Source organism: Phallusia mammillata, chromosome 7, assembly GCF_965637545.1.
Source record: "Phallusia mammillata chromosome 7, kaPhaMamm4.hap1.1, whole genome shotgun sequence".
Classification (NCBI taxonomy): Eukaryota; Metazoa; Chordata; class Ascidiacea; order Phlebobranchia; family Ascidiidae; genus Phallusia; species Phallusia mammillata.
Window position 1 is genome coordinate 1,401,539 of NC_137258.1, and position 25,809 is coordinate 1,427,347.

The 25,809-nt window shown below is 36.5% G+C and overlaps 4 protein-coding genes across 7 annotated transcripts; 1 reads left to right on the top strand and 3 right to left on the bottom strand.

Annotated features, from left to right (window-relative positions):
• Positions 1–35: 35 nt before the first annotated feature.
• On the bottom strand, positions 36–10,145 carry LOC145238424 (uncharacterized). Of its 4 annotated transcripts, none has more exons than XM_080101579.1 (15): positions 9,956–10,145; positions 7,813–7,977; positions 7,613–7,646; positions 7,489–7,545; positions 7,262–7,404; positions 6,885–6,962; positions 6,140–6,497; positions 5,849–6,034; positions 3,336–3,488; positions 2,811–2,935; positions 1,819–1,876; positions 1,406–1,477; positions 1,209–1,279; positions 785–871; positions 36–439 (listed from the first exon to the last, which is right to left on the bottom strand). In XM_080101579.1, exons 1-15 carry the CDS (start codon positions 10,055–10,057, stop codon positions 287–289), a joined length of 1,842 nt encoding a protein of 613 aa, XP_079957705.1. In that variant the 5' UTR covers positions 10,058–10,145; the 3' UTR covers positions 36–286. The 4 variants fall into 4 exon arrangements, with proteins under 4 accessions (XP_079957705.1, XP_079957704.1, XP_079957706.1 ...); XM_080101578.1 differs by having other exon boundaries at positions 5,849–6,037; XM_080101581.1 differs by having other exon boundaries at positions 375–439; positions 785–845; positions 5,849–6,037.
• A 458-nt stretch (positions 10,146–10,603) lies between these two features.
• LOC145238933 (large ribosomal subunit protein uL1m-like) lies at positions 10,604–13,710 on the top strand. The gene is made up of 6 exons (XM_080102220.1): positions 10,604–10,768; positions 10,975–11,131; positions 11,402–11,636; positions 12,030–12,182; positions 12,508–12,735; positions 13,449–13,710. Exons 1-6 carry the CDS (start codon positions 10,696–10,698, stop codon positions 13,623–13,625), a joined length of 1,023 nt encoding a protein of 340 aa, XP_079958346.1. The 5' UTR covers positions 10,604–10,695; the 3' UTR covers positions 13,626–13,710.
• Positions 13,711–14,046: 336 nt separating this feature from the next.
• LOC145238931 (uncharacterized) lies at positions 14,047–20,006 on the bottom strand. The gene is made up of 12 exons (XM_080102219.1): positions 19,794–20,006; positions 19,302–19,470; positions 18,271–18,396; positions 17,972–18,095; positions 17,817–17,903; positions 17,231–17,300; positions 16,679–16,806; positions 15,981–16,063; positions 15,813–15,919; positions 15,110–15,211; positions 14,691–14,799; positions 14,047–14,363 (listed from the first exon to the last, which is right to left on the bottom strand). The coding sequence occupies exons 1-12, from the start codon at positions 19,950–19,952 to the stop codon at positions 14,245–14,247; spliced, it is 1,383 nt and encodes a 460-aa protein (XP_079958345.1). The 5' UTR covers positions 19,953–20,006; the 3' UTR covers positions 14,047–14,244.
• Positions 20,007–20,740: 734 nt separating this feature from the next.
• Positions 20,741–25,528, bottom strand: LOC145239426 (uncharacterized). Its single transcript, XM_080102739.1, has 12 exons — positions 25,353–25,528; positions 24,962–25,112; positions 24,692–24,817; positions 24,368–24,491; positions 24,065–24,151; positions 23,720–23,789; positions 23,230–23,357; positions 22,908–22,996; positions 22,606–22,712; positions 22,158–22,262; positions 21,855–21,963; positions 20,741–21,544 (listed from the first exon to the last, which is right to left on the bottom strand). The coding sequence occupies exons 1-12, from the start codon at positions 25,497–25,499 to the stop codon at positions 21,420–21,422; spliced, it is 1,368 nt and encodes a 455-aa protein (XP_079958865.1). The 5' UTR covers positions 25,500–25,528; the 3' UTR covers positions 20,741–21,419.
• Between the last annotated feature and the right edge of the window lie 281 nt (positions 25,529–25,809).

The window sequence follows — 25,809 nt, forward strand, 5'->3', positions numbered from 1 at the left end:
CAGGCCTTTGTAGCAAGTATTGCAGCTGTGACATATATCATCAAACCTATCCTTCATTTTATTTCAAAAAACTGATACAGAGGTAATTGCCAGCTTATCAGCATTAAATTGAACCCCAATAAGAATGGAACGATCTATAACCGAAAAGAAAAGGCCTGAAATGTGACATTATATTTGCCTGGCCTGGGCACGAAACAGTTATGGGCATAGCACAAATACAAACGCATCACCATAAGTCAATAAAACCCAGCAGAAATAATAAGAATGCAAGATATAGAAACACAAATCAGTCGCTGTCAAATCTAATGGAGTTAACTGTGTTTGAATCAATGTTTCCACCGCGGTAACTTCCACGTTTTTTCTTAGTTTTCTCGTGACGGAAACTTTTGCCTTTGGTGTGTTTCAAAGTGTCATATGCTGCTTTGCCCCAAGAATCATTCTGTTGAAAATATTTGTCATGAAAACAATACAGTACATTTGAATTTCATAAACATTTTTGTTGTTGTAGCTGGCATATAGGAAAATATTTGACAAATGTTTCATCCGCCAGATTGCACTATTTGCCCATGTTATCATTTACCCAGCATGTTGCTAGATAAAAAATGTCAGCCATGTATTACAAGTTCTTTAAAACAACAAGTATTTTTGTGTAGTACTACAATGTTGACTGATAACTTGGTAAAATACCATATAACAGAGCAGCATAAACTTAATGTTTTTCAAACAACTTTTGAATTCTTGTATTAGGGTAAAGTTGTATATTTGATGGATTTGATGCACTAACCTTGGTTTCAAATGAATTGCTTGAGAATTTGTAATTGACCTCAATCTCGTCGTCGTTTACTCTACGAAATGGTGTGTTAGGTGCTGACTGTCAAATCAAGTGGGGAAGCAATGGGTTGAAGAGGAATATTATGTATCAGACTATGTTATGTTTTTTAAGTGTTTTTTGACTGGCAAATACAGGTTACCAGTTCTAGCACAAAATCACTCTAGACCTGACTAAACCATAGTGTTGGCCAACCATATTAATAACTCTATTTTGATGTAAAGTTTTTAAAGTAGTGTAACATAAATGATCCAGGCATTATGAGATCATTACTGATTTTTTTAGGTTGTACAAACTTACAACCACACAATTTACAGTTAAACAGCTGGTCAAATACAAAAACACAGGTCATAAATGATGTTGCAAAAATGTTTCTCACTTTTTTATCAGATTTCTTTCCGGACGTTGGTGTTTTGTTTGTAGAAACAGGAGTTGATACTGGTGTCATTTCTAAAAACATAAAACAAAAACAATTAACTGCATTGGCATCGACGCATCAGGGTTAATCCCAGTATGTATATATTTATCTTAACTGTATGGCCTAATTATTTTAAAACTTCAAAAACTTTCACACACCTGACACAGAGTCATTAGCTTTTCCTTTCTTAGCTTTCTTGCTTGGAACAGGTGTATTGGATGCTGAGACATCTAATAAAAACCAAATAGTAAAAAGTAATACACAACATTAAAATAGAGGTATTGGTCAAAAATATATTGGTTCTGTTTATAAAAGTACAGAGGTTCAACTGTTTGGTAGGTCATGATCAGGCCAACACAATGATAATTTTAATGTATAAAAGACGAATCAACTTGAATTGTATCAGGATATGAGTTTCATAATATCCTGAGAAAAAACAGTGAATGAAATCTGCACAAATAAATACACAATGTAGTACATTTTTTAAAATGAGTAATAATAGTTTACACACAACAAAATGTGATTCTTTTATCTCCACATAACACGTCCGATTGAAACGAACATTATTAACCTTTTCTTTTCACTGCTGACTTGGTTGCTGCTTTCGGAGTTGATTTGGCCTTTGGAGTCTAAACAAAGTTAACTTTTAAACACATATAAATGTACCACAACACTTTTGTCAATCATTTTCTGTCAGTCAACTGACAAGTCATTAACACAGTGAGTATGAAAAAGGTAAATGACTACTTTAAACAAGCTAAATATTTCCCTTTTTAACCAATCAGGCCCAATTATCAAAGCATGGACTATAATATTGTTTGAGTTTGTTACATTTTTATCCTTGATGGGCAGACAATGTCTGAATGCTTTATGCTCATGATGAGTCTGCCGATAAGATGCCTATTTTTACTGCAAGTCCATTGAACCCTTTTTTAGTTTAATCCCGCAGATTGCAGTGGGTTTGAGTAATCAGTTGAGTTTATTTTGCCGGGTAAAACAAATTGTAGAAGCACAATCGCGCTAAAATATTCACCAAGCCAAAAATGCTAAAAAGCAAACACAAGGTTATAGGGATGTGCCAAAACTGTAAATGTTCTGTTTGGTCGAGCACCGAGCATCTCACCTTAATGCTCGGTGCTCGGACGTCACTACAAATCCCCTTTCCACGTTTTATCTCTACATGGCCTCTTTCGTCACCGGCGGTGTTGTATTAAGCTGTACATGCCCATAAAGTATGCGTTTTTCCAACATCAAGTGCATTTGAAAAATCATTCGTCTTTGTTCATAGACACCCTTTAGAACACTAGTTATGTATATTAGCAGGGCATGAATATGCAAATTTAAGTTTGTGCAACTGCTCGGCCGAGCACCGAGCATTAAAAACAGCGATGCTAGGTACCGAGCACTCGGGTTCTGGCCCTGCTCGGCCCATCCCTACAAGGTTATGCTAACCACTTGACCAAACGATCCACCTGATATTGTTGGCTTATTTTTTGCACAAAATAAATAAAATATTCAGAACACTGTTTCTTATCCAATAAAGTCACAACAATATAAGTTAACCTTTATAACTGACAGGTTTCCATTGGTGAGTGCTTTTGTGGCTTTGGTCTTTTGTTTTTCTTCTTCGCTACTTGAGTCATCATCAGATGAAGATTCTGATGAACTAGATTCTGCTTTTTTGGGAGCTGAAACATAATAGTTGGGTTTACAAAGCGAGAGTCTTGTTAAAAGTAATCAATGTGTCATGACCAAAACAATTCAACTGCTGTAATCCAAACAAATTTCATTTGTATTAAAGCAAGAAAGGGTGTATTGTTATGGAACTGAAATAATTAACAGGTTGGAAAATGTTTATTTCCAGGTTTAAATCAGTTGAAAATCTTGTAATGAATAATATATTTCTACAAAAAATGTTTATAAAGGGCAATAAAAGGGGATTAAAATTAGGAAGGCTAATAGTACATAGTTCGTGATATATATATACAATGAAAGGTGAAAATCTTTGCAAGAATGGGAATTGAACAGGGAATGAATTCTAGAATTAATTTACCAGAATTTATAACCAAAATAATGAAACATATAAACCTGATTTGGATGTGTTTTTTGGTGGAGCTGGGACTTCATCTTCTGAACTGTCACTGGATTCATCTGATGTTGAAGCACTCGAGTCACTACTGTCCATATTTTTAGGCAAACCCTTCACAATTGCAACAGGCTTCTTTGATGCTGCTGGTTTGGCTAAGAATAAAACACATTTGTAAACAACTACATGGATCAGCGGCTCCCAACCTTTCTGGTGACCCCTTGATATGATTTACCAATTTGCGGTGATCCCAAGGATAAAAGTAGAATAGTGGTTTTCCTATATATTGCCAGTTTATATATGCTACATCATATTTAACGATGTATCACATACACCACTTAATATATTTATAATGGATATATATTTGGCACCTACATTTCATTGGGTCCCGATCTTTTTCCTGGCACTTTCTACCATAATTGTTTCTGCAAGCATAATCTAATGGGCATATGCGATTTTGTAACAGTAAAAAAGGGCACAATCATTGTTAAATTGGAATAGTGGTTTTCCTATATATTCAATTTTACAGAAACTGTGACATATTTACGCACCATTCATTATAATTGTAAGGGATATATATTTGATGGATACATTCAGTATAGTACCAATACTTTTGTGGCCTGTTATAACATAATTGTTTTTGTTAGCAAAAACCAATGGGTCCCCACACACGCGCCGTTAAGTTTCTACATACCAACAATATTTCAACCAGTGAAAAAATGGTCAAGTGACGACCGCGTTCATGCGTGAAGCAGAGGCATTTTTTCCATGCGCCACTATCATCAATCACTCCCATTGCGTCAGCTGTGCACTGAGCAACAGGCAAATACAGTCATGACGTCATACACATCGCCTGGCCCTGCCGTGACCCCGCAGCGTTAACGTTTACAGTGCAATATCACTAACATCGTAACATCTTAATTCAAAAAAAGTAAGAAAATAGTCAAGTGACGAGCAGAGGCATTTTTTCCATACGCCACTATCGTCAATCACTCGCATTGCATCAGCTGTGCACTGAGCGAGAACAAATTTGACAAAAGACAACATATAAAAACATATTTTTACTATTACTGAGCCGATTGCACTGAAATTTTTAACAGCCAACAAGGAGAACCCTATACACAGCTGTTTAAAATTTCAACAGGTTAAGTCTTGTATTTCTGACCTCATTAACATGATAACAAACAAAAAAATATTTGGGGGTAAATGGGTGAAAATGGATATATACAACTTCAAGTTACAAAATACATTAAAATACGCTGCAATGTACCAATCAAAAAAGTAAGAAACTCCAGAATCATCTGCTTTAGCAAGTATAGCCATTTTAAAAATTTCACGTTTTGGGGGGCTGTGGGTGAACCGAGGGATCAAATGGGGTCAAAATTCACATGGACCATCTTTAGACCAATATCTATAATGTGTGTAAATTTGAAAAAGTTTGAACCATTCTTTGTTGACCAAAACGTGGGAACAAATCCACGTTAAAAATTTCACGTTTTAGGGGGCTGTGGGTGAACCGAGGGATCAAATGGGGTCAAAATTCGCATGGACCATCTTTAGACCAATATCTATAATGTGTGTAAATTTGAAAAAGTTTGAACCATTCTTTCTTGACCAAAACGTGGGAACAAATCTGTGTTAGAAAGAAAAAAAGAAAAAAAAATATAGACAAAAACAATATGTGTCCCCTTCAGGGAAGGGGACCCATAATTAGTAGGCTCTAAATAAACAATGACTGTATTTTTTCTCAACAATAAAGTGGTCGATGAGTTGGGGTTATTGGTCCATGGCCTAAAACGAGTTGGGAACCATGCCAACGACCCCAGGCAAATTGTCAGGCGACCCCAGTTGAGGTCGCGACCCACAGGTTGGGAATCGCTGACATAGATGAATGCAAAACAAACTAGAAGGGTGGCTTAGCACATTTTGTTGTTGCATTTACACTATAACCTATTTTAAAACATTAATATATTTCCTATGCTTATTTTGTATTGGGTCCCATATTAGCCATCTTCTTTTATAACCTTAGCAGTTTCTGCAGGCAAAAACTCCCCACACATGAAAAAAAATGGAAATGTCTTATGTAAGCATATGTATGTTGTGTTTGACCAGGCACCAAGAACTAAATGAAAAACAATTGCAATGATGAAATGTATGGGCGATACTTTGAGATCACGAAAGCACATGACAAGTTTTCATTCCCAAATGCTAAAATGCATGTGTTCAAATGTATTATATATATATATACAACATGTCAATTGAAATAAAAAAGGAAAATCAAGAAAATAGTTTAAACACTGGATTATTTTAACTTAATTTTAAACATGAAATACAACATGTCAATTGCAATAAAACAAAAAGTAACAGTTTAACCGAAATTGATTGTTTGGTCAAAAGCAAAATTGGATAAAACACTGAGTTATTTTTGCTTAATTTTAAAATGTTTGTGAGAAAGGAAACAGTCAATGCTTATGTATATTATTTTGTACAAACTAAATACATTAAAACCTCATACTTGGTTTGGTGTCATAAGAGGCAGGTGGAGGAATAGCTGCTTTCTTTGTAGCCGGCTTCTTCTTCGCACCTTCATCTTCTGACGAATCTTCATCACTGGATTCTTCCTCACTTGAGCTGCTTGACTCAGCTGCCGCTGTCTGCTTCACAACTTTTTTGACTGGTGCCGGTTTTGCTGGAGCTGCTTCTTCTAAATTGTGTAAACATTTTATTTAAAGTTGTTGGTAAAGCAGAGATTTTGTGCTTGTTTCTAAGAATTACACCAAAATAGCTAACATACTAAATACTTTACCTTCACCAGAGGAGTCATCAGAATCATCCGATGAATCACTGTCATCAGATGACTCGGATTTTTTCACAGGAGTAGCTTTAGCAGGCGGCTTGCTATTGGTGGATTTGGTGAGAACCTTTTTCTTGGGTGCTTCTTCTTCGTCACTTGAGTCCTCGTCGTCACTGTCATCAGAGTCTGTAGAAGCAACAACTGCTGGTGGCTTCACAGCTTCAACCTTCGCTTTTGGTTTTGTGATGGGTTTGTCTACTTCCATCTTTTCATCTTCACTGGAGTCTTCTTCACTGCTGCTCTCATCATCTGACGAGGATTCAGGCTTGGCTTTGACAGGAACAGGCTTTTTGGTAGCCTTAGAGGTAACCTATAACATGAAGGATTTTTGAATGTAACCTAATTATTAGTAGCACCCAATCTTTTAAAATTACTGAAATAAAATTAATATGTATATATATATGTGCCAATATTAACATGTACCCATTAATAGTTTATTGCTTACAACTTCATTTTAACAAAACTTGTTTCTAACTGTTTTCTTTGACTTGAAAGAATGTAACCTAATTACCAGTAACAGCCAATCATTTAAAATGCGCAAAACAAATATATATATAAGCTGTTGCTACCAGGCATAATGACAACTTTATATAGCTCTTCTACTTTATACAATTGATATGTTTGTGTGCCACAAGCGATGTGTGCCCTTTACTGGTTTATTACTTTCTACTTCCTTTTAACCAAATCTGTTTCTTACAGTTTTCTTTGGAGGTTGTTTGACTTCTTCCTCACTTGAGTCACTTGAATCTTCTGAACTTGACTTAGTCGGTTTTTTCTGGTAAACATGAGTTGTTGTTATAGCAAGCTTTAATTGAGATACTTTAAAGTATGAAAATGGAAAAACTAGACTTGATGTAAAAACTAGCAACTACAACTAAATGCTCAGTTTTGAGCTTGCACCTTTGAAGACATGTGTTACAGTTACAAACATTACCTGCACTAATTAGTTTGAGATTTTTTAAAGATCGAAAAAGGAGAAAAATAGATTTGCTGTGAAAACTAGCAACTGCAACTGAATGCCAAACTTTAAGCTTTGCACCTATTGTAGACATGTGTTGGAGTTACAAACATTACCTGCACAACTGCCATGGGTTTCTTGGCAACAGGAGGTTCATCATCTTCTTCCTCACTAGAATCACTTTCCTCCTCACAAGAAGAGGACTCCTCCTGTTTCTTTGCAGGTGGTGCAACTTTTTTTACAGGTGGCACTTTTATTTCTAAAAAAATAGTTGCATGGTTGGTAACTTTTGGTTATCTTCCTTAACAGTGAAACATAACAAATGCACTGCAGATAAACATACCTTCATCAGAGGAATCGTCTGAAGAGTCTTCTGAAGAGTCAGAACTTTCTTTTTTGACTGAAATCATAAAATAATTTTGAAAATCTGTTCTCAGTGTAATTTAATGCAACAAGTTGCAACAAACCTAGTTTTTGTGCCTTGCTTGGAGGGACAGCTTCCTAGAAAGTAAGAACGTTATTTGCTAGTGATTGGTTAACTGTGCATTATCAAACACACTTATAAGGAAACACTAAACTTGGGATATCATATCAAAACTTTAGGCATATCATGTTCAATAATAAAAAAAGAACAAAAATACAATTTAAAACACAAAAATACAATTACATCTTCATCAGAGCTGTCTTCACTTTCACTCGATGATTTTGGATCAGAATTCCGTTTTTTGGCTTGCGTTTTTTTCACAACATTGTCACATTTCTTCGTCTGGTTTGTTTGCAACCAGGATTCATACAAACTTAATAATGTTGGATGGTTTGCATCAGGAATTTTCTGCAGGAAAGCCAAGAATTTAAAACTACTATTACGTATCCATGCAGCAACAAGAACAATGTTTAGAAGTTTTGTTACAAAACATACATGTACAGTCTTTTGCTACCCAAACATTCTGCTTTTTCACGTTTTCTTTTTTAAACATTTTTTTGTGGAAATAAACTTACATGTCAATGCCTAGTACTACCATATGGCAAGACACAAAAGTGTTTTACCGCCTGCACTACCAATTGGGATACAGGTATTTTTATGAGTGGCTAGGGTTCCTTCCCGGGAATGTCTCGACAGAAAATTCTCAGGATTTCCCGGCAAAATTAACTTCTCGAATCCTGGGAAATTTGTTTTTAATTCCCGGGAAACAGACAATCAAGAAAAAATGTTCAAATTTCCGCTAGTTGTTACCAAAAAACGATGTTTTGTAATTTTAATTGCAAAGGTGGCTTTCTGATATATATATATATACTTCCATTTTATATATTCTATACAATATTTACCAATTTAATATACACATCATTTGATCTACACATATGATTGTTTTCGCAAGCAAAAACGAATGGGTCCCCACACACGCGTTTGTGCGGATTTACGGTAAACAAACGTCCTGGATATTTTTAGATTCTTAAGGAAAAACTTAACCAACTTTAGCAATAACCCAACTTTAAAAGTTTTGTCCGTATTCTTTTTTCATGTCATATAATTACAAAAAAACAGTAAATAGGAACAGGAAAAATACTTTTAATTTAATCTCATGCTTTGACCTCGATTTTCGTTTTGGGGGCTTGTGGGTGAACCCTTGGGTCATTCAAGGTCGAACTTCAGGAGGATCAAATTTAGATTAATAACTAACATCTGTCCAAATTTGAATAAATTTGAAGCACTCTTTCTTGACCAAACGCGTATAACACACCAGCGTTAGACAGAAGAAAAAAAAGAAAAAAAATATGGACAAAAACAATATATATGTGTCCCCTTCAGGGAAGACCCTTAATGATAAAGTAAGTAAGCGTTTTTATACGAGATGGTAAACTATTTTCGCGAATGCGCTACCCAGCGGTACTAGAAAAACCAATTTTATTTTTCGAAATTTCTGAATCTTGTTTAATCAAATAAAATTGCAAATATAGTTTTAATCGACAAAATCACGCTAATTAGATACCTCCAGCGAAAATAAACTAATTTTAGCGATTGCAATGACATAATTATCCACGAAAAAAAACACCTTTTTTGGCCGGGATCCCGGATTCCTGGGAATTTAAAACATTATTCAAAAGATTCAAAAGTTTTTTTTATGTGGAAAAATGATTTTCCTGTAGATTCACATACACATTTTGGGTCGATTGACCATTGGTTTACAAGTGGAATTATACTTTTAGGTAACCTGCACAAGACTACAATAAAATAAATTACAAACATGATGTAGTTAATGTCAATTCACTTGAGCCCAGTTCAATGCTTTTTTGAGAAATATAGCTTGTCAAAACACATTGTCAAAGTAAAACTGAATTTGTTGTGGATCAAACATACAGTTTTTTGCAGAGGATCTATAACAAACACATAAAAAGCTAGCAGAAATTTATTGGCAATTTAAGGCTCCATTCCGGGAATGTTTTCCTGTTGTTCCTAAATCCCAGAAATTTTGTTTGCAGTTCCAAGAAAAAAAAAAAAGTAACCAATAGACACTATTTTGAAATGTCAATGATTCAATCGCCCACAAAAAACTTTTTGTTTTTTAAGGTTCCCAGTAAAAAAAAATAATTTTCCTAATCCCAGGAATAAAAATTTTGGGTAACAAAAAAAAAAGATAACAAAACAGCTTTAAAAGAAATTTGTCTTGCAAGATATGTCATAATCCTGATGAAGGCGTCTAGGCGTCTTGTATAGGACGTCGAAACGTCGATTGTTTACAATAAAACTGCTGGATGAGCAATACTTGGTCATACATTATGCCTGGCAGCAATAGCTTATTTCATAAACTTACAGATTTGGAAAGATCCTTGAAGTCTTTTGCCAATTTCTTAAACTTACAGTCCACAAGAAATCGATAAACATACGGGTACAATGCACTGGGCTGAACAGACATGTCCAATCAGCAGATTCTATTCAGTAGATTACAGAAAAACTTTTTGTCTGCCTTATCACATCACTATAGGCAAAATAAAAAAATAGTAACAAACAAAAAAAAAGGAAATTGAAACCATTGTGAAATAAAGAAAACCCTTCTGCAACAAAAAATCAAATAAATTAACATTTTTACGCGACATAAAAATCAATATTTACTGTTTATCTGACCACGTAGGTGGGCAAATATCTAAAAAATTACTTAAAACTACTATAAGAAAAACTTGCAATCGTGCCCAAATTTTTCGACAGCATGGGCAACTTATTACATCGGATGATCGAACTGTAATATTTTTGCTTTGCTGAAAATATTATTGGGAAAAAGCACTAATAAATATTTTAGTTATCTCTAAAAACATTAAAGCAGCAGATGCTAAAAAATATATTTATGTGAAACGGTTAAGAAGTTGCAAAACTCAATTTATCGTAATTTGTTCGTAAATTCTGGCAGCGCTTGCGCAAAATATATTTGTTCCGGTTGAATGACTCTTCATGATTGTGCTTTGGCGCGTAACAATATCAAGTAATAAAGTTAAAAATGGTGATTTTTTTGCTTTTTGTAGCCGTTCCACGATGAATAAGTAACAGCGGTTGCAAAAGATGTCCGGAAAATTATTGTTGTCTAGACCTGGTCTTCAAACGTCTGCATGTTGTCTGGAAAAAGTGTGTGGAGGTATTGCCATGCTCGTTAAGTGAAGTAAAATAAATTTAAATACAAATCCGTTTTTGAATGTATTAAAACATGTAATGGGAATACATTATATCACGCATTAATCCATGAATGAGTTTTTGTATTCCCTTACCGATTATTCAGCTCTAATACCTACTGTACTTTATCATGTCTTATAGTTTATTACTTATTTATTATATATCCTTTAGGTCGGTATTTTTCCTTGACATCACACCAACAACATAAAGACAGTCTTTCTTTTGCCTGGAAGATAAACAAACTTAACAAAGAAATAAAGATTATAAGAAATGATGTCAGTGGTCAGTTTAGACCATTTTTCCGAGGGGGAAAGTATTATGAACCCAGGTACCATTTATGTTGTGATGTTGACTATATGGTTTGATTATGTTGGAATGAAATACTTTGGAAAGTTTAAATGTGAAAGTATTTTTCTTTGCTGCTACTATAGTAAAAAAAATATTTAATTGATTAACATTGTTTGCAGCTTACAATTTGTATCCTTTTTTCGATTTTACAATAAAACTATTTTTTGAAGGTTTTGTATTTTTTTCAGTTCCAATTAAGCTAACAATAAATCAATAGTCAACTAATAAATGTTGGTGTATATTTGTTTAGCACCAAAAAGAATTTGGATCCACTTGCAAAGTTCAGATACAATCAACTTCACGAGATAAGCACTGTGAAACCAACTGATGATGTGTACGTGGTTTCCCAGTTTCTTACGGAAACCTACAGTTTACGCAAAGCTTTGGAGCATCTGAAACATATTGCAGCTCTTGATTTCGTTGATCCCAAAGCTCATATTGTCATGAAAATAAACCACAGTGAGGTTCTAGCTGGTAAAAAAAGGGTAAGAATTTATTACTTTGTTCGATTTATATATAATAGATACATATATTATAGCAGTATTTAATAGACCCAATGTGACAATTATATTTTTTCAAAAAGGTAAAAGCAACTTGTTTCATTTCTGATGTTTATTTATATATTGTGCTCTTGTTTGGACAAATATGGGTAAAATAAACTATTAGGCATAAGGTATTAGGTTAGTTCTCTGTCTTGTTTTGCAACTGGCAGTAAGTTTTCTAGTGCCATATCTCTTTTTACTTTCTGTTTATAAAACTTGTTTAAACTGATTTTCAATAATTATTTCAAGATGAAAATACATTGGTCTGTTCCTTTTATTAAAGAAAATACATTGGTCTGTTCCTTTTATTAAAGCTGTTATGTTGTTGATTTGCAGAAAAAAGTGTTTTATTACACTTTCACAAAGCAACTACCACATCCAACGAATTATCAAAACAAAGTGTGTGTTTTCACTGATGATGAAAAACTTCGGAACTTGGCTTTGGAAAATGGTGCCTATACAGCTGGAGACAGAGAAGTTATCATGAAGGTTTTTATATTCTACTTACAGAAGAAGCATGTTAACCATATAACCATTTTTCCAAGCCTTTTTTTGCTAATAAGCGGATGATTTTTCAGACCAGCGATAGGTTACAGTTTTTAAACCACATGTAACTAACTTGATTTAGGATTTATCTGTAGTACTGCAAAATGTTTTTAACCCTGACAAAACATAACTAACGTAAATTGGCTTGCCTACCTATCAGTGGTCTAAAAATCTGCTTTATTTTTACCTTTATTTGCTTTATGTTATGCAACTGGTGTGACAACACCAGCATGTGATACTAAACAATGTTGTTTTTTGTCCATTACAGATAATGCAAAACAAATTAAAGTGCGACTATTACATTTCCACGAAGCAGTTTTTTGATGTAATTTCCAAAAATACTGAATTGCAAAAAGTGGTTGGTCAAAACTTTCCCAACAAAAAGCAAGCTACTGTGCTGGATGATTTTGTCGACCAGCTCAAAGTTTTTGCAAACGAAGCCAATTTCTCAAATGTTGGCTCAGATGGCACAGAGTGTAAGGTAGTCATTGGGCAGGTCAGTTCTTTTGGAAACTAAGACTTGTATTTTATACTGCATCAATATAAAGAATGTCAATGTAGTTATTACTAGTGATGTACCGAATCGGCAAAATTTCGATTCGGCCGAAACCGAATATTCGGTGGTTTTGCCGAATAAATTCGGCCGAATCAACCGAATCATTTATGACGTCACGCGAAGTCGTACGCTATGCGTTTGACATGAAAATATATGTTTATCTACCAGGCAATTAGTGCAGAATGGTTGTGTTTAGCCCCTATTTTAGTTCTGTGGGGTTTAAAATTGCCTCAAGCATGATTGCCAACCCGACAATGAATTACTGATTACTTGTCTGCAGTGATAAAACGATAATGTGTAAAAAAAGATAATGCTTGGCGCGATTTTCGTTGGTACTAAGCAGAAAAGACACGTTTAACGCTTTAAATATGCGTTCGTAAAAGATTCGGTTTCGGCCGAATCGCAACAAATTATTCGGCCGAAACCGAATCTTTGCAAAAGTGGCTGATTCGGCCGAATAAATTCGGCAAACCGAATATTCGGTACATCTCTAGTTATTACCAACTTGCAATTTTGCATAGTGCCATTTTTATTGCTTGCCCATCAGAAAGTTAGTTGTGAATGAAAAAGTGCATCTCCAAAAAACAGTCAAAAAATTATGTCAGCTTTTCAGCAGTTGCTTTGACCATAAAATTTTATTTTTTGTTTTTTAGCTTGACAACCCTGTAGAAAATCTTGAAAGAAACATCCTTTTTATTTTGGAAAATTTGTTGCAAGCAAGAACGCTCAGTAAAACCAAAGATTTGTTAAAAAGTGTATCGATCAGCAGTTTCACTGAATATATCCCTTTCGACTTCAAAGCTGTCCTTAAAAGCGAGGACATAGAGTGAAATGCAATATATCGCCCGATGAAAATACCCATACAGGGAAAAAAGTGTCGTAAGTTCCTCTAAAATAAACCGTTTTATATCTTTACCTGATGTGTGTACATGATTTAAAAAGGCTAGTTAGGTTAGGTTATAGTAAGCTATAGATGCACTGTAAGCAGTTTTTACTGTAGTTTTTAGATTGCAAATATTCAGAAGATAGAAAGGAAATATTATTGGTTTATGTAGTTTACTAACAATATTTTTGGGTTTTACTGTCATTCTCTTTTCTTGTTTTTAGTGGTATTTAAACTTTTTATTAATTTTGTGTTTTTCTTGACTCATAAAACAGGTTATATAACAAATGTTGACTACAAAGTGGTAATGCTGCATACACTGTAACAACACATATGGTTCACTTGTTAGCAAAACGGAACTACCCTGTTTTTATAGTTATTTTTTAAGTTAAACTATTTAGAGCACTAGGTATGCTGCAAGGTTTTCATGCAATGGATAGAATACATTTCACTTGACTTGCGTTGTTGATTTTTTATTAGAGTACATTCTATACACATTTACTGTCTTTACAATATATCTTTGCACATCAGCTTTTCAGGCCAAGAGTTTTATGTGCTGGTTTACTCTACAGGGTATAATCATAACTTCCATAAACACTGTCCACAAACTTGCTGTCTTCAAGAATGTAGCTAGTTATGTTGCTGCGGCTTGGACAGATTGCAGGATCATAACTGTACAAAAGACCTAAAACACAAACAAGCATACATTTGTATCAATAGTTCTGATATATGAAATTAGGAGGACTAAGTTTATCGAAGCGCTTATAGGTGTTTTTTTGCTGGCCTTTGTAATGTTTAACCAAGTGTTGTTCATCCAGCAGTTTTATTATAAATAATCGACGTTTCAACGTCCTATACAAGACGCCTTCATCAGGATAATGACATAACTTGCAGGACAAAACTCTTATATAGCGACAAAGTGCAAAACACACACGGATACATTATGCCTGGCAGCAATAGCCTATTTTTGTAATGTTTGTTAGTAGATTTTGGTAAGGCCAGCTTCTGTTACCTGGCTGGTTATTGGTCCAATCTCCAGTTTTCTTCTGTGTGAAGTAATGGACGTTGACTTTGTGTTCCTCTAAGTACTGTGTGTCTTTACGGGTCATTCCCCACCAAACCTGCAAATGAGATGCTTAAATCATTGTGAACTTTAGGAAGTTGTAGAGAAATGATTTTTCGGTTTATTTAACAACACTCCCGTGTTTCAATGGACTGTTTTCTTTAGAGCAGTGCTTTTTTAGCTTTTTATGTTATTTTTCAACCACTACCAAACCTCTTTACAAGCTCCCCTAATCACTTTATTTCCATTTTCTGATATGAGGGTCTTTACTTTCGCCTCTTTTGCCGTATTGTTAAACCCAACTAAGTTCAGAAACGAGTGGAAAACTCAATGTTTTCGGATAATTAAGGTTTTCAATTACATTTTACCTTTATTGCGAGTCCACCTTGACAACCTTCTCCGGCATCTACCGCAATAACGTAACTACCAGGCAGAGGCTTCTGTATCGATGTTTCAGTTTTTTTGTCGTTCTGGAAACAAAATTTCAGTAAAGGGCGAAATTAAAATATGTTTGCACCAACGTTAATTAGGAATAGACCGAGTATCAGTATGGACCTAGTCACGTGACAACTCTCGCTTGCAACTAGGTAGTTTTTGCGTGACGTAACTGTTGAACATCGCCCAGCCACTGTTTGGTTTCACGGCAAATCGACGCCAAAAGGTTTGAAGCCTTGATCGGTTTTAGCCTCGAGATGGCTTGATTTTTTTAAAGTTAATATCATTGGGTTAAAACTTTTTGAACAATGCCTAATTACTACGTACAAGGGTCTCTACTGGGCATGTTTAATAATCTCGTTGTAATTGCAACCATAGGCATCCGCAGGGGAGAAATATTTTGCCAACCCACCACATACTTCAGTGATACTTAATATTGTGTTTACTGTATTACTTTGCTACATTGGGATTGTCAATAATGAGTAGCACTGTCAGATGATATTTGTTCTAAAATACCGTTTCTCGAGCGGCGATATGACGATAACATTGCCCTCCCCTGTTTGTTTGTTTTCCTGCGGACGCCCATGATCGCAACAGTATTGGATGTTGGTTTACTTCTACAACATTGTCACTCACGTGGTTAGTTCCGTGGTAAAGATCGTCGAGACGCAGTTTCAGCATCCCTGCCACTTCTCCTTCTTCCCGCAATGATGATTTCCATTCGTTTTGCTCGATCCTGACGTCTGCGTAGCGAACAACGTCACACAATTACGTCACTGACTAGAAACACGCTTTCTGACTTGCCTGTTTTCTTTGAAGTTTCTTTCGGGGCCAAGTCGTCTCCAAAGTCCACCGTGATATTTTCGTTCACTGCTATACATGCACCGCTGGAAAGTTTTTGAAGTTTAATTCTTTTTACGTTTGTTATGAAACTTGAAAACTTTGACTCGTCACTATATTAAGTCCCTGCTGGCGATACGTAATAGCGGCGAATCGGGTTTACTATGCACAGCCACTTTGTCAAGCTTTTTTTGTTCTAACCGGATTATGCGATTAGGCGGTGATTTCACCCACAGCATGAGTTTGGAGCCCATGTATGCAATTAAGCGGATTTTCCGGTTGTCAAATTTGTTTAACCGGATTTGACTGTGATAATGTTTCGGTTGATTGTAATTTCAAAGGGTCAAGAGACACTAGGTGTAAAAAATAGTGCTGCACATATCAAATAAGTATTGTTTAGAACTGAAAAAAGTTTAAGCTGTCCATAATTTTGCTAAATAACGTTGGACTTATTTTATTTCCTCGTTCTTGTAATGTCCGCCAGCGAACTGATTTATACTGCAGCTTTGGCCTTTGCCAATTTTGTGACTTAGTTTGTAGGGTTTTACGCAAAATTGTCACAAAGAATATCTAAAACAGGGGTGAGATTAGAACCAACAACGTTTAGAACTCGTGGTTTAAAGCCAACTAGGAGCAAAGGATCCACCACGGCTAAGACTTACGCGCCCAAGCCGTAGTTGAAAACCACACCAATCTCAGTTTTCCGCCATTGCCATGTTTGATTTTGAAAGAGCAAAAAGAAACCATCATCCGGATCCGATTCATCGTCGTCCATATGCACGTGCCAGAACTGGAACGAAATAAATGGTATTTGCTCAACCTTCAGTTTAAAGCAGTGGTTCTCAACCTTTTTTGACAAATTCCTTTCTTATCATTTTAAAACATTTTCATTCATACCTAATATACCACGTAGTAAACGCTGAACCATACCAAGATCATTTAAAATTGGGCCTTTGATAAACGTCACAGTTATATCCCCAGAGCTAAAGTGTTTATTTATAAACCACATGTAAAAAATTAAAGTACATTTTTCCGTCAAGTTTTAAAATTCCTGCTCGGTTAGGAATCCCTGCATAGGCCTAACGAAGAAAATCGTCGTTTCGGAATTTTAGTTTAATATAAGATAAGACTACATTATCAATGTTTCTGTCAATGTTAACATTAACAGAAGATGTGGTCCGAGTTTTTGCGGAGTCAGTTATTCTTCTACTCACCGTCCAGTTTTGAACCGCACATGGGAAGTGTACCCTCATCCGATATAAGCCAGGAGGAATTTGTAGAGGTCTGTGTAAAAATTAATGTTTTTGAAAAAAAATTAACTTTATGCAGAACACATTCTACAAACAAAATAATGACATATACTATATGCCATATAGCCTACTCGTGGCCGAATTCAACCTAATCTACCGACGCGTAAGATCAACTTGTTGAAACACCGGTACATGACGCTTTTAGTATGGTGTGTGGCCACAGCGTGTACATTTAATGTTGCTCTCAGTGTACTCAGGAGCCTGTATGTATGCCCAGACACATGAATTTCTATGCTGTGCATAAACTAGTGTATGGCCATAGCTTGTATATCTAATGTTGCCCACAGTGGTCCTCAGTGTACTCAGAGAGCGCGTATATATGGTCAGACATGTGAAAATTAATGCTGCACATTAGCTGGTGTGTGGCCACAGCATGCACATCTTATGTTGCTCTCAGTGTCTCAGGGAGCCTGTATGTATGCCCACAGAGTATTTAAAAAGTTTGTGTGTATTCTGAAGCAGATGAAAAACTGTAACATTGAACATTTACCTGAAGATTGTTGCCTTTCCTTTCAGTCCACCTTGAGGTGATTCCCACCAGTCGGTTACCCGTATTCCCGAACCATCAGTTCTCACTCTAAAAATGTAATAATTGTCAGATGTTTGTGGTCGTGTGGCTCCAATGTTTTAAAGTAATCAAAACACCTTAATAATGTTTCGTCTGATGAACGGCCATCGTCGGAAATTGCCCGAACGTAAATCTTGTAGTAGGTCATCGTATCCAATCCCTCGATGTAAGCTGATATATCGTCCTTGCTTATATCAACCTCTAAAAAATGTACAGGATTTATCAGCTCGGGTCAAAGTTTTTACAGGCTATCGAAAAGCTTATTAAGTTTATGTAAACATAGTAAAACAGCTCAATTGTCGATTTCGCTGAAGTTTAAGTTTATCGGCCACACGCAGCATTTTGTTTCGACAAATCTAACCCACTTACGACTTACCAATTGGGACGTCGTCATCGGTGGTGACGCGAACCTCGTATGACGACACATTCGTCCTTTTCCACTCGATTTCTATGGTGCCTGCGGTCGCTTCGAATACAGTGATGTCTTCAGGTGCCGCTAGGTCTGCAGATTCACGTGCAGAAACAACATGCAATAAATATACTGATTCTGCATGATCTCTATGCCGCCCAACAGCACTTCAACATGTTTGCTTTTTCAATTTGTGCTCGAAGCCGCTTATGGTTTTTTTTTCTACGAATCGTAGCTCAAAACCGGCGTATGTTGTGGCCTACAAACTGCTCTTATCATATCGTACGCATGCGAGTGATAAGAATGTAATGTATAACTTGGTTTATTGCACACGTTGAAAGTCAACTTGTCAAAGCGGTAGAGTCACAATTTTTGCGATGTTTCTACGTTGGCGAAAGAAGTGATTATTTTTGCAGTTTTAAGGAACCATTTGCAGGGGAATTCATATTCTGTATTCTGTCGAAGACTCGCAAATACATTGCCATGTTCGTTTGCTTACTGCTAGTTTGTTATTTGTTTAATTACCCGCAGATGAAATGCTTATGCAATTAAGGCCCAATATGGCGTTGTGATTTCCTCATGCAACGCCTGCGGAGGTTCGAGGCGACCAAACCGGTTTTCTGATAATTCGGAAAGCTTCTAAGATTCTTATTGAGATAAGTCGCCCTGTTTTTCGCCCGATTATTTTTGGTAAATGCTAAAATATACTAACCACAAAAACTGCGTTGAAGACCTACAATTTAAACACGTTTTGTTGCAATTGCAGTAGCCAGTAGTTATGTTTTGATTTCAAATTTACTGGTTAAACTCAAGTAAATGGGTTTGTAAATAGCAATTGTATTTACGAATGTTTAAATATTAAAATGACTACGTTACTGGAGTGAGAATTTTAATCTTTGTAAAGCTATTCTAAATTTCTTGATTCCAAACTCATTTTTCACATTGAAACAATTCGAAAGACAAGACAAGCGAGAGATATACCAGGGTATTGTGCTTACTTGTCACAAACTCGTGCGTGGCTTCTGCGCCGTCAGTTCCATTGAGGTCGCTTCCTCTGATGCCAACCTCGTATAAGGTGTCAGCCATGAGACCCGCAAACGCCGCCTCTGCACTCTGCGATTCTGCCGCCTGAATTTGGTTGTTTGTAGCCGGGTCCGTTAAGCGAATCTAAATAAAATCAACGAATGGCGATTTTGTAAACTTGAATTCAATTACCTAAAGACTTTTAAAAGAGGTCGTAACGTGTAAAAACAAGACGCAATTAAAGTTGTCTTAAGCTTTAGAGTGATGGAATATTAACAACATTTCCTAATATGGTAACAACAGACACGGGCCTAAGAAGAAGCTTGATTTTTGCACTGATTAATTATAACACTTATAACACCGGCTTTTGCAATGAAATGATTTTACTAGCTAACCGCTCTTTGGTATTTTTTCATTATGCTACTTAAAAAATGTATGACGATTAAAAAATTATTTGCATGGCGTACCTTGTAGCCAGTGACGTCATCAATTGGGTCCCACGTGACGTAAACTGACCGTGACGTCACGTTGCTATGAATATTCGTGGGCGCCGCGTAGTTACCGAACGCTATCGGCAGGAAACAAGCCAAAAGTCCGATGAAAAATGACGCTTCTGTCCTTTTCATTTTCGCACTGATCTCTAATACGTGATAATAAAGTAGATCGCTGTGCTGCTGCAACAAACTAAAACGAATGGATTTTGAATTACAACTTTTGTACAACAGATTTGACCAAACTAATTCTTGTTTAAACATATTTGCCGACAGCTTTTTGTTTAGCGGGTCAAATTTGCCTCTTTGATTAAAATATTCACGAGGGTCCTAACTCATTTACGAAGTCTACCGCTCGTTCAATATGATCCATATTTTTAATCGGTACCAACTTTCACTCATCTAGTCTTATATGTAGCATATATGTCTGATGCGACACTTGCTAATAAACTCTAAACTGTTAGCGCGTTTATCTATCGCTGTCAAGTTTTAACTCTTTAAATAGTATTTTGACACAAACCGCTGCGGAAATCTTGTGCAATTAAACTGGTCTTTGCTTAAACCGAGTTACAACGCTCCGAGCTACTCTCGCCCGTGAGGCTTTGCTGAAACGATTTCATGCAGATAAGATGGGTTTTCGTGGCGGATGTGTTTGTTATGATCGTGCCAGTTTGCACCTACTTCAGGGCGTCAGATTTGTTTTGCGATGGTTTAGTTCATGATAGGTTGTCGATAACATTACGTTTGAATTTGACCTTGATGACGAAAAAAATGACCTTTGAAACCATTTGTATAAGATCAGCACCTGATGTTTTTCATTTGATGTTGCCAACTAAACTCCAACTGCGTATTATCCGTGGTAAACATCCGTTTTTATTTAGTTTTTTCTGACCTGAGAGATTGTTTTTCACCAACATACAGAATTTCGTTGTCGAATGGTTTGTTTATTGGTACGTATTTTTGGCACACGTTAACGTCAGATAATAAATAGGTTAGGCCTGAAATTGGTGAAATAAGCGAAAGCATAATTAGAAAGGGCACATTTTAACCAATATTGTGTAAGCATACGTGAAATTTGGAGGGCAAAGAATGCAAGCAAACAATTCAGTTTTCAGAAAAACAAATTTAAAGTTCACATACTGGATGTTTTGGCTTTATAACCAACGATAAGGTTATGATCTATTGTGTTAAATTTGAAACGAAAGGGTGGAACAATCAACAATCATTTTTAAACAGGTATGTTTTTGCGAAACATTCTTTGCCCTTTGGCAGCCAAAATTCGTTTTATTTAAAACAAATGTTACAAGATTTTGTTATTATTAGTTACATATTCGCATTTGTTACCCACAATATTATTAATATTTTGATGTTTTATAAATATTCGGGTATATGGGAGATTTTAACACGAGTTAGCTTAAAAAAAAACAGACAACAGCCAAAAAAGCAAGCATTAGCCGAAAAAACACACAAAGCAAAAATGATCATCGCCTTAAACCAAGCGAACCCTTGAATTAAAAAATTATTATCCAATGTCGAGTGCATTAACATCATGAAATATCAGATAATTATTGAAAAAAGTGCTTGTGTTGTTTGGTGGTTGATTTAGAAAGAGACTTCCTTGTCGGGTTCGTCCATAACCGCGTCAACGATGGCTCCACCCAACATGGCTTGACCAGAGAAAGTGAACTGATTGTCGCAAACGGTTGCGTCGTAACCGTAAATGAAACCTGCGCGAAAATTAAATACTATTGTATTCCAAGTCAAGTCAAGTCTAATTTGTTCGCATTGTCACTTTATCAAATTGCCATTGTCATACGGTTTCGTCAAACAGCAAGGACACCGGATAAAAATATGGGTTATCGAGTCAAGTGTCCTGTTTTTTAAATGATGCTTGTAGTGTATATCAGCTGATTGCGGAGTAATTTTATGTGTGCAGTACGCATTGTCATGTACTATGTTTTCCAAGGTATAAGATTTTCTGGTAAAAGTTTCTGAACCTCAAACTATACGACCCTTATTTTTGGAATTCGATCGTACCTGGTTTGGCATTGTGCCACATGGTGTCATCTGCCTGAATGAAGTAAAGCATGTTGTCTGTGGCACCTGGCATAGTGGTGGTGTCCTTCAAGGTCATTCCCCATTGTTGCTGCAAAACAAAGGCGCCTTAGACTACAAGTTGAATATCATGTGATGGAATCCAGTCGTTAATTTTAGGCCAGGCATTGAGTTTACCTTGGATGCAAAATTATGGTAAGCTTTGAGTGGAAGGAATTTCTCACAGCTTATGTTAACGTTTGTGTTGGGTTACAACGAAATCATTTAAAGTTAAACCCCACGTACCTTGATCATGATACCTCCTGGACATCCTGGTCCGGTGTTGAGGGTGAGCACGAATGTTCCTGGGCCTGGTTTCTCAATGGTCTTGTTCTTAAAGACATCATCGCCCTGTACGTCATAAACAAATTGTTACAATCATGTGTTGGGATATAGCAGGGCTACTCAAATGGCAGACCGCGGTCTACATCTGGACCTTTGAGCCGTTGATGTGGATCTTCGGCGCGCTTTTGATTATTACTGCATACACTTTTGCTGTGCACATTTCTGTATCAATTTAATTAAGACATGTTGCATTCGCATTTCTGAAAATAGTGTCGGGACCTCGGAATTTTTAAACTTCTGTACTTTGACCTTTGAGAAAACTAATTGAGTATCCCTGGGATATTGTATTTTTAAAAATACACTGGATCAGCATTTTGTGTTCAATGCGAGATAAGGTTTTACTGCTTACCCAGTTGACACCGTGGAACATTTTGTCAAGTCTGAACTTGCACCACCCAGCGGCGAAGGCAACTCCCTCGGTAATGTTCTGCCATTGGTATTGGTCAATTTCGATCTCTATGGATTGCAAAATAATTTTTTACTTTAAACAAAGCAAAACCGCCAACAACTTGCCTATATTACTCTCTATACTTTACAAGTGATTGCTGAAAGTGCTTTAATTTGTGATTGATAAAAAAATTTTCATGTAAAGATATTGGTTGATTCGAAAAATACAGCATTAGCTCAAAATTTCTTTGCTTATTTGCTTACCTTTGGTGGTTCCTGGTGGTGTAGCCCCTGGGTTTCCGACCTCATCTCCGTATCTTACAACAATGCTGGTATTGACGAAGTCACAAGTCCTGTGAAAATCATGTTTCATTTGAAACGTTTCCCGGATTGGCCGAAAACAGTGAAACATGTATTGGCAAACGTATTAAAAGCCTAGCCTGCATAAAGTTTTATAACTAGGAGGTTGTTGCTCCTTTTTAACCACTTTGATGCGTTGTTTCTGATAAGGTTTGTTACAAACTTTGAGGTATTCTAATTTGTCTCTAACATCGAGAAATAGTCAAGGACCGATTCGTTAACTTACATCTCTTCCTGGAAGATGAAGTTCATTCCAACTTCGGTTTTCCTCAACATCCAAGGTTTGGATTGTACGAGCTCGTAGTAGCCATTTTCTGGGTCGGATTGGTCCATATCTTGTTTAGCTCCCCAGAACTAAAATGACAAAGCGGGATGTTAAAAAAGGCGGAATCAAAAATAATCACATTAACTCAAACTTTCAAACTGTATTTCGATTGTCCCAACCGAAAAAAATTCGCTTTAAATATCTATGTTACGGTATATTGCTGATAGAAAACATGCATTCTTGGAAAACATGCGCATTCCTTTGACCTGAGTGTAAGCTCGGGGTAAAAATACAGGACATAAAGTGTGCAGTGTGTGAGTAAGTGGACGGTATTAGAAACCCGAATAAGCACAGCCTAGAGGAGTGATTTTTAAGCTTTGTGTGATTGTCACTGCTTAAAGGAGTCTAAATCTCTATGCCGCGATGCATTGCTGTTTATGAAACTACTGACCTTGATGTATTGAACGGCACATGGGAGTTGGACACCGATCTTGTAGACGCCACTGGGAATGTTGACCGGTCTGCATAAACAAATAAAGTTGTTGTTGGTTTTTGTTACCACTCAATTTAGTTGTAGCAATTTAGCATTGTTGTGGTGTGATGTAGCTGACACCTTAGATTTGAAATTGTAACATGCCCGAGCCAAACATGCGTTGGAAACTTTAGGCCACTTTTCGTATTGCTTTGCTAGATTTCTTGTGGTAAATTGTGTTAAATCGTTTCTCAAAAGTTTTAACCCATCTTGGGCCTCGTTAAACCATTGTAGCATTGTAAGGTTGTTGAAATGGGCACTGACCTGTAAATCATACCGATTCCACCGAAGATACCTGAGCTACCTGACCACCAGTTGGTAATACGAACACCGGTTCCCTCTGTCCTCAGTCTGTTGAAAATTTACCAAATTAAAAGTTGGTTTCAAACAAATTGCTACAAATCGCTTTAGTTCAATTTTTGATCATTTGTGGAGAAAGAGAATTGCATTGTTTGAACGTTTTAAGCTGGTAATTTCGTTGCAAAATATTTTTCGTTATGTCTTATATCTCGTAGATTGAGCACACAGTGTTTGGTTGGATTCGAACCCGGAACCTAATGATCTTACCTGATCATGGTTTCTTCTCCGTCGCCGTCGATTCCGACAGGTGTGATGAAGATGTCGTAGAAGGTGACGCCTTGAAGTCCGGTAATAAGAGCCGAGTTCTCACTTGGGATGATGTTCATTCCACCTAAAGTAACACAAAACGTTTTAACTATTTATTCAAATTTATGAACACATTCAGTCATTCATCCTTATGAATTTATTATGTATATATTTCGCCCTTACAGCATCATCGGTAAAATGTTTTATTTTTTCTAGTTTTCTTTCTTTGCGACTTATAACGATTTCTATTTTCGTGTGAAATGTTTTTTTTTTGTGATGACGTACCCAATTCGTCATCTTCTGACGTCACACGGATGTCGTACTGGATCGAGTTGTTGACGGGTTGCCACATGATGTCGAATGAGGTGGTGGTAACTTCACGGACCACGATTCCGGTTACTTTACCGATCACTGATGGGATAAAAGAGTGTGTAAAAATCTTCAAACTTGTTAAAGACACAAAACACTCCAATAACCATTGCTATGTACGAGAGTGTTGGACCTTTTAGCTATACTTGTGTAAAGTCTTAATGAAATTGGCTTAGTGGTACTTACATGTGGTGAAGGTGAAGGTGTTTGGGGCGCTTTGGGTTTCGTTGCCATCGCTGGCTACCAAGCTACCGGTGTATGTAGTGGAAGGCATGAGGCTACCGAAGTTAGCTTTGTTCATGGTCACAGTCTCAGTTTGCCCGTTGTTGAGAGTAATCTGTAAAGAACATGATTAGTCATCATGACGTGGCAAAATACGACCACAAAATAGATTTTGTTAAGGCTGTTACACTGGATATCGTTGCGAATTGCTTCTTGGGCGATTTGTAGTTTATCACGTTAAATAATCCAACTAATTTTGCCTTCAAGCCAGATAAAATGCTGCACAAATGGTTCTAGCAGATAAAACAGTTTTGGAAACGTAGTTTTGTGATTGTAACTTTGCACACATTCTCACCACATATTCTTTGGCTCCTTCGACAAGGTCCCATTCAAGTGCGACGCCAGAAGCGCGTTCGGTGATCGTCAGGTTTGCGGGAGTGTAGAGGAGGGCTTGAGCCGCGGAGGCAAAGGCAAAGAGAAGAATTGCTGCGTGAAATTTCATCGCGTTTTTATTTGATACTGATTTATGCAAATCTGTGAAGAAATATACACAGTTAAATGAAGTTGCTTTGGCTGTTCTGCCGACTCAAGTCTCGATTTTTGTTGCCAATGGCGGGCCACTCGCATGAAAACTAGTTTCAACTTCCTGGCTACACAACGCTTCTCTGTGAAAAGTGGGTTACAGTCAGCTTCATACTGGAGTCAACACGCTAGTGTATCAGCTTCACAAAACCACAACGTAAAAGCCTTATGATATCGCCTTGATGTTAGCAACAAAAAGTAGCCAAAAAACTGAGACTGACTTCGATAGG

Bases quoted from the DNA above. Each gene is read 5' to 3' on its own strand.
- LOC145238933 (XM_080102220.1), top strand. From the start codon at position 10,696: ATGTCCGGAAAATTATTGTTGTCTAGACCTGGTCTTCAAACGTCTGCA. The intron at 11,132-11,401 runs GTACCATTTATG...ATATTTGTTTAG, and splicing joins GGAAAGTATTATGAACCCAG to CACCAAAAAGAATTTGGATC. The intron at 11,637-12,029 runs GTAAGAATTTAT...GTTGATTTGCAG, and splicing joins TTCTAGCTGGTAAAAAAAGG to AAAAAAGTGTTTTATTACAC.
- LOC145239426 (XM_080102739.1), bottom strand. From the start codon at position 25,499: ATGAAATTTCACGCAGCAATTCTTCTCTTTGCCTTTGCCTCCGCGGCT. The intron at 24,492-24,691 runs GTACGTCATCAC...GTGTTACTTTAG, and splicing joins GTCAGAAGATGACGAATTGG to GTGGAATGAACATCATCCCA. The intron at 22,997-23,229 runs GTAAGTTAACGA...TGATTTTCACAG, and splicing joins TTCATCTTCCAGGAAGAGAT to GACTTGTGACTTCGTCAATA.
- LOC145238424 (XM_080101578.1), bottom strand. From the start codon at position 10,057: ATGTCTGTTCAGCCCAGTGCATTGTACCCGTATGTTTATCGATTTCTT. The intron at 6,498-6,884 runs GTAAGAAACAGA...TTCATGTTATAG, and splicing joins AACAACCTCCAAAGAAAACT to GTTACCTCTAAGGCTACCAA. The intron at 1,478-1,818 runs GTTAATAATGTT...GGTTTTTATTAG, and splicing joins GTCAGCAGTGAAAAGAAAAG to ATGTCTCAGCATCCAATACA.
- LOC145238931 (XM_080102219.1), bottom strand. From the start codon at position 19,952: ATGAAAAGGACAGAAGCGTCATTTTTCATCGGACTTTTGGCTTGTTTC. The intron at 18,096-18,270 runs GTAAGTCGTAAG...TACATTTTTTAG, and splicing joins CGATGACGACGTCCCAATTG to AGGTTGATATAAGCAAGGAC. The intron at 17,904-17,971 runs GTGTTTTGATTA...TTACATTTTTAG, and splicing joins TCAGACGAAACATTATTAAG to AGTGAGAACTGATGGTTCGG.